Raw genomic sequence first — 6,539 nt, 5'->3', positions numbered from 1 at the left:
TACCTTGCAGAAAATAGTATTAAAAACGTGACCTCTTTTAATACCAGAACTTATCGAGCCGATAACGATAACTCATTTCGAAAACTGCACACGTTTTCATCTGTTTTTTCTCCAACTCCAGGCAAGTGAGTAATAACAAAAATCCAATCAGAATTGCATCAGAAAATCCTGGTATTGATTGCCACAGCCCAACATTAGACGAAACCATGCCAGAGGAGGAACAGCAGAAGCAACAGCAAGCCGGCGACGGCAGCGCCAATCCTGCTAAGACACCCAAACAATTGGAGAAGGAGCGCCTCAAGGCCGAGAAACTGGCCAAACTGCAGGCGAAACTGGACAAGAAGGCTGCAGTAGCTCCAGCGGCAGCCGAAAAGAAGGAGAAGCCCGAAGTACGTACAAAATGCGGCACTGGAAACTAGGTTATGTGCGAAAAAGTGAATGGGGAGCACAACTATCTGGTAATTGAGGCTATTGTTCGTGGAGAAAGCTAATTTTTTGCTCTGCCATTACAGAAGCGGACCAAAGAGGTAAAAGAGGCCGCTCTGTACACGGCGCAGACAGCACCCGGGGAGAAGAAAGATCTGAGCGATCCGCTGCCAGATGCCTATAGTCCGCGGTTCGTGGAGGCCCAGTGGTATAGCTGGTGGGAGAAGCAGGGCTTCTTCACGCCCGAATACGGGGTAAGACGAAACCACCATAAACCCACCGTGACACTGACAGTGACACTCCTCTTCCCTACAGCGCGATTCAATCGATTCGCCGAATCCTAATGGAAAATTCGTGATGATCATACCGCCGCCGAATGTGACGGGATCTCTGCATTTGGGCCACGCTTTGACCAACGCCATCGAGGATGCCATCACGCGCTACCATCGGATGAAGGGTCGCACCACTCTGTGGGTGCCCGGCTGCGATCATGCCGGTATAGCCACCCAGGTGGTGGTGGAAAAGCTGCTCTGGAGGGACGAGCAGCTGTCGCGGCACGATCTGGGCCGGGACAAGTTCATCGAGCGCATCTGGGACTGGCGTCGCGAGAAGGGTGGCCGCATCTACGATCAGCTCAAGTCGCTGGGCTCTTCCTACGACTGGTCGCGTGTCAACTTCACCATGGATCCCAAGCTCTGTCGCGCCGTAACGGAGGCGTTTGTGCGGCTGCACGAGGAGGGCAGCATCTACCGCAGCTCCAGGCTGGTCAACTGGTCGTGTACCCTGCGCTCGGCCATTTCCGACATTGAGGTGGACAAGGTGGAGATACCCGGCCGCACTTTTCTCTCCATTCCCGGCTACGACGAGAAGGTGGAGTTCGGAGTGCTCGTGAAATTCGCTTACAAGGTGGAGGACAGCGACGAGGAGATCATTGTAGCCACCACGCGCATTGAGACGATGCTGGGTGACACCGCTGTGGCCGTGCATCCCAAGGATGAGCGCTACAAGCATCTCCACGGAAAGTTTGTGGTGCATCCCTTCTGCCCACGCCGCCTGCCCATTGTGTGCGACGAGTTTGTGGAGATGGAGTTCGGAACGGGCGCCGTGAAAATCACCCCTGCCCACGATCCCAACGACTACGAGGTGGGCAAGCGCTGCAACCTGCCCTTCATCACGATCTTCAATGACGACGGCTTCATCATCGGCGACTATGGAGAGTTCACGGGGATGAAGCGCTTCCAGTGCCGCAAGCAAATCCTGGAGCGGCTCAAGACGCTCAACCTTTACCGCGAGACCATCAACAATCCCATGGTGGTGCCCATCTGCAGTCGGTCCAAGGATGTGGTCGAGCCCCTCATCAAACCGCAGTGGTATGTCAGCTGCTCGGACATGGCCGCCTCGGCAACCGAAGCCGTACGCTCCGGCGAGCTTAAGATCATCCCCGAGCACCACACCAAGACCTGGTACCACTGGATGGATGGCATCCGGGACTGGTGTGTGTCCAGGCAGCTGTGGTGGGGCCATCGCATCCCCGCCTACCACGTCAGCTTCAGCGATCCCTCCATTCAAACCGGAACGGTAAGAAAACCCAATCAGGAACCCATTCCTCAGAGCTAATACTTCACGATCTCTTGTCCAGCCTGCTCTTAGTGGAGTGGTAATCTGAAGCTCCTCTCCGCTCTGTATTTTATTATTGGTATATCCTTTTGTATTCTTTTGCAGAGCGACGACGAACAGTATTGGATTGTGGCGCGCAGCGAGGCGGAGGCCTTGAGCAAGGCCGCCGATAGATTCAAGGTGGATGCCAGTAAGATTGTGCTAAAGCAGGACGAGGATGTGCTGGACACATGGTTCAGCTCGGGCATTTTCCCCTTCTCGGTGTTCGGATGGCCGGACAACACCAAGGACCTGCAGACATTCTATCCCACATCACTGCTGGAGACGGGCCATGACATTCTCTTCTTCTGGGTGGCGCGCATGGTCTTCTTCGGCCAGAAGCTGCTGGGCAAGCTGCCCTTCAAGGAGGTATATCTACATCCCATGGTACGCGATGCCCACGGCCGCAAGATGTCCAAGTCCCTGGGCAATGTTATCGATCCGATGGACGTGATTCTGGGCATCACGCTGGAGGGCCTGCACGCCCAGCTCGTTGGCTCCAATCTGGATCCGTGCGAGATTGAGAAGGCCAAGGCCGGCCAAAAGCAGGACTACCCTCAGGGCATACCCGAGTGCGGATCGGATGCCCTGCGTTTCGCCCTCTGCGCGTACATTACCCAGGCGCGTGACATCAATCTGGACATAAATCGTGTCCTCGGCTACCGCTTCTTCTGTAACAAGCTGTGGAATGCCACAAAGTTTGCCCTCCTCTACTTCACCGGCAACGAGAAGTTCAGCACCGCTTTGAGCGCCTCCGATGCCGTTAACCAAATGGATGCATGGATCCTGTCCAGACTAGCGGCCGCCATCGAGGCCTGCAATATGGGTTTCGAGTCGTACGACTTTGCTGCCGCCACCAGCGCCTGCTACGCTTTCTGGCTGTACGATCTGTGCGATGTGTATTTGGAGTGTCTGAAGCCGATCTTCCAGGGCGGCAGCGAGCAGCAGCAGACCGCCGCCCGGCGCACCCTCTACGTCTGCTTGGACTTTGGTCTGCGGCTGCTCTCGCCGTTTATGCCCTTCATCACGGAGGAGCTGTACCAGCGGCTGCCGGGTGCGAATCCCGCGCCAAGCATTTGCGTTGCCAGCTATCCAAGTGAGTAATCTCCGTCAGAATCTGGTTGATTATCCTACTAATGAGATTTTTTTTATGTTCCTCGCAGGCAACACCACCTGGCGCAGTGCAAAGATCGAATCCGATGTGGAGTTTGTCCAGAAAGCGGCACGCATCATTCGCTCCGCTCGCTCCGACTATAATCTGCCCAACAAGACCAAGACGGAGGCGTACATCGTGTGCACAGATGCCACGCCCAACGAAATACTCAAACGCTATGCCAGCGATCTGGCTACCATTTCCTACTGCTCCAAGGTGGCCTTCGATAGCCCTGCTCCGGCCGGTTGCGCCATCCTTACAGTGACGGGCCAGTGCGAGGTGCATCTGCTGCTGAAGGGCCTCGTGGAGGCTGACAAGGAGATCGCCAAGCTGCAGAAGAAGGGCGATCAGCTGGTCCAGACTGTTGGCAAGCTAACCCAGGCTATGCAGGCCTCCGACTATGCCACCAAGGTGCCCGCCGAGGTGCAGACGGCCAATGAGACGAAACTCACAGAGTCCCGTGCGGAGATAGAGCGGATTACGGCTGCTATTGAGACACTAAAGCTTATGTGAGGAGAGCGGAAGCTACCTCTCTGGAATGAGCATTTTGTTGATATTTAAGGGACGGACGCCTGTCCCCAGATACAGTTTATAAAAAAAATGTGCTACTCGCTTGCTTCTCAAAGACATTTCTTGCATGCCCATAGAAAAATATGTATTTATTCCGTACCACGCGAGCAATTTATAAATGAAAGAGATAGAAAACCCCCAATGCTGTTGCATCTACCAGGTGAGGCGTGTGGCATGATCCGTCTTGCGCTTGGACATTTTAATGTAACCCAAAAACTGAAGCTCGGCCACAGCGCGCGTGAAGCGTGCCCTGGAAAGGTAAATAGAGTTCGAAAAAAAGGGAGATTTAGGAGATTTTAAAAGACTCACTGTATCTGCGGATCGATTTGCTCTTGGGCCACCTCTCCGTCCGGATCCTCGCTGGCATGCAGCACCGAGCGGAAGGCCTGCAGCCAGTCGAACAGGTTGATCATGCGGCCGCACTCCAGGTGCAGTTTGTACACCACCGATAGATCGGGCAGGGTACCCATGAGCTGCGTTTGCTCGCGTAGCTCGCAGCACTTGCACTGCATGTAGAAGTGTGGGTTGTTGAGGGCCGTGTGCAGGGCGGCCCGTGGGGCACCAATTATGTTACGGCGCACCGTGGAGATGTCGCTGAACACGAACAGCTCGTGGAGCGGTGGAGCCTCTGAGAGCGCCCGCAAATGTCCGCGCACCAGATGCGTTTCTATGTGCTCGAGCACCTTCTGCACGGATCGGGCAAACTCCGTGGTGGGAACCTGTTGGTGTCTCTCTTCCTGACTGCGCTGCAGGAGCTGCGCCTTGAGCTCTTGCCGCGATGCGACTTGCGTTAAACTAGGTGCAGGCCTGCTCTCATCGGTGGACATGGCTGGCATCATCTCGAGGGTGCCCATGACCACGTCGTCGAGCAGCTGTCGGACACTCTGAAGCTGGGGCCGTAGCACGGATGTACAGGCCTCACCCAGCTCGAGGGGAGAGATTTCCTCCACCAAAAAGTGCTCCGTTCGGGCTAGACTTTTGTTGACCTTGGCCACAAACTCCTCTTTGGACAGAAAGCTTAGCATTTGCCAGCATTCCTTGTACTCCGGGGACGCGGTGATCGGCCTGTTTAGACAGTTGACGTAGAGCTCGCGCAGCAGCTTGCCCAGTGGACAGCGCGGCAGATCTCCCACCAGCTCTGTGAAGAACTCCAACGTGCTGCGAAACAGCAGAAAGTGGAGCAGACAGTCACGCAGCAGCTGCGGCAGCTTCTTTTTTAGGTAGTCATCGTCGGTGAGGACGGCGATGATTCGTTTGCAGTCGTTGATCTGCTCCACGTATGGCCGGAACGAGGGCAGACGTCGTACGGTCTCCATATCGTCGTGCGTCAACAGCTTAATGCGATTTAGTGCCTTGCTGTAGTCCGTGCAGAGGGCATAGGCATTGCCAGCAAAGTAGTGCTCCATCAGGCAGTACTTGAAGCCCTGAATGAACCCATGAATGGAGAAGTCGTAGTACAGAAAGATGTGCGTGAGGAACTTGAAGGCCTTGCCGGACAGGTGGAACGAGTACATAGGCGAGAGCAAGACCTTGTCCAGCAACTGTCCAGTCCAAAAATCACAAATTGAAATATTAAATTGTATGGAATCTATGGAACAGATCGAGATCTCACCTCGTTCAGGCCGGTGGGTGCTGGCTGTGTTTGGAAGACGCGCAGCCTGATCTTGCTGCTGACGTGATAGGGCAGGGTGCTGTGCACCGCCGACATCGCTGTGGCCACGCCAAGAACAAGAACAAACGGAAGTGTGCCGCAGTGGGCGCTGAGTATGAGTATGAAGTCCTGCAGCACGTTGCCACTGAAGCACTCAAAGTCGGGTAGTATGACAACCAGTTGGCGTTTCCTCTCCTCCTCCGCTTGGAAGTTATTGGTGTACCAGGAGTTAAGCTGCTTTATCGTGCAGTGAGAGCGTCGCAGTCGCTTGCGATCCCGATCGGTTACATCCTCCTCCTCCTCTTCTTGGTCCTGTTCGCCTTCGATCAGGCTGAAGACCATGGCCTCGATAGCTGCCTTTAGGGTGGGGCAATCCCGGGACTGCAGCACACAGACACGCGCCGCCTTCTGGGCATGCAGGCGCTGGGTGAAAGTGTCAAACTGACTGAGATGATCCGGCTGATTGATGCCTGTGAGGAGGGCTGCTGTGGGCAGAATTTCATCCTGGATCTGCCCCTGGCCTACCACGAACTCCACCAACTGCCCGAGTGTGCGGGCATAGCTCTGCTGCTGTAAGCGATTAATGTGCTCATTCATTTGACTCCAAGTCTGGACGTAGGCATCGTAGAAGGGCTGCCCGATTACCTCCATTCCGAGCAGGGAGCTCGTGGCACCAGTGGCTCTCTTTCGCTTGCTGGAAGCCTTCTTGCCGGCACGCGTAGCTCCATTTTTGTAGACAAAACAACCCTTAGCGGGTAAGACATAAAAGGATGTTAATTTCCTATTTCAATGAAAGATTTTCGCGGCTCACCTTGGAAACAGATATTGTGGGGTCCATAGCTAGCGTTCAACTGAAATTACGAATGATATGCTGCAGTGGATAACTGCTGGTTTTTTTTTGTTTAGGTCAGCTTTGTGCCAATTTTAGTTTATTCACCGAATCAGCACTCGGCATTCAGATAAAAAGCGAAATAAATAAAAACCAATGAGCAGCTGTGCCGGAATTGCGCCAAACGTCGGACAGGGCTGCAATACGATTGAATTTTATTGAGTGCAGTGCTACCCATCAATTAGTGTAAGGCG

At 54.4% G+C, this 6,539-nt stretch overlaps 2 protein-coding genes across 3 annotated transcripts; one reads left to right on the top strand and one right to left on the bottom strand.

Annotated features, from left to right (window-relative positions):
• Window positions 1-21: 21 nt before the first annotated feature.
• On the top strand, window positions 22-3,940 carry LOC108158420 (valine--tRNA ligase). Of its 2 annotated transcripts, XM_017290697.2 has the most exons (6): window positions 23-125; window positions 188-389; window positions 513-680; window positions 742-2,004; window positions 2,149-3,178; window positions 3,246-3,940. In XM_017290697.2, the coding sequence occupies exons 2-6, from the start codon at window positions 207-209 to the stop codon at window positions 3,746-3,748; spliced, it is 3,147 nt and encodes a 1,048-aa protein (XP_017146186.1). In that variant the 5' UTR covers window positions 23-125; window positions 188-206; the 3' UTR covers window positions 3,749-3,940. The 2 variants fall into 2 exon arrangements, with proteins under 2 accessions (XP_033248158.1, XP_017146186.1); XM_033392267.1 differs by lacking the exons at window positions 2,149-3,178; window positions 3,246-3,940 and adding an exon at window positions 2,066-2,107 and having other exon boundaries at window positions 22-125.
• LOC108158422 (origin recognition complex subunit 3) lies at window positions 3,849-6,483 on the bottom strand. Its single transcript, XM_017290700.2, has 4 exons — window positions 6,268-6,483; window positions 5,418-6,203; window positions 4,115-5,346; window positions 3,849-4,055 (listed from the first exon to the last, which is right to left on the bottom strand). Exons 1-4 carry the CDS (start codon window positions 6,292-6,294, stop codon window positions 3,959-3,961), a joined length of 2,142 nt encoding a protein of 713 aa, XP_017146189.1. The 5' UTR covers window positions 6,295-6,483; the 3' UTR covers window positions 3,849-3,958.
• Window positions 6,484-6,539: the final 56 nt, after the last annotated feature.

Source organism: Drosophila miranda, chromosome 3 (assembly GCF_003369915.1).
Source record: "Drosophila miranda strain MSH22 chromosome 3, D.miranda_PacBio2.1, whole genome shotgun sequence".
Taxonomy (NCBI): Eukaryota; Metazoa; Arthropoda; class Insecta; order Diptera; family Drosophilidae; genus Drosophila; species Drosophila miranda.
This window is presented reverse-complemented; position numbering and strand designations above follow the sequence as displayed.

Excerpts from the sequence above, each read along its gene's own strand:
- LOC108158420 (XM_017290697.2), top strand. The coding sequence starts at position 207 with ATGCCAGAGGAGGAACAGCAGAAGCAACAGCAAGCCGGCGACGGCAGC. Across the intron at positions 390-512 it reads AAAAGAAGGAGAAGCCCGAA|AAGCGGACCAAAGAGGTAAA; the intron begins GTACGTACAAAA and ends CTGCCATTACAG. Across the intron at positions 681-741 it reads TCTTCACGCCCGAATACGGG|CGCGATTCAATCGATTCGCC; the intron begins GTAAGACGAAAC and ends TCTTCCCTACAG.
- LOC108158422 (XM_017290700.2), bottom strand. The coding sequence starts at position 6,294 with ATGGACCCCACAATATCTGTTTCCAAG. Across the intron at positions 5,347-5,417 it reads CACCCACCGGCCTGAACGAG|TTGCTGGACAAGGTCTTGCT; the intron begins GTGAGATCTCGA and ends TGGACTGGACAG. Across the intron at positions 4,056-4,114 it reads CAAATCGATCCGCAGATACA|GGCACGCTTCACGCGCGCTG; the intron begins GTGAGTCTTTTA and ends TTACCTTTCCAG.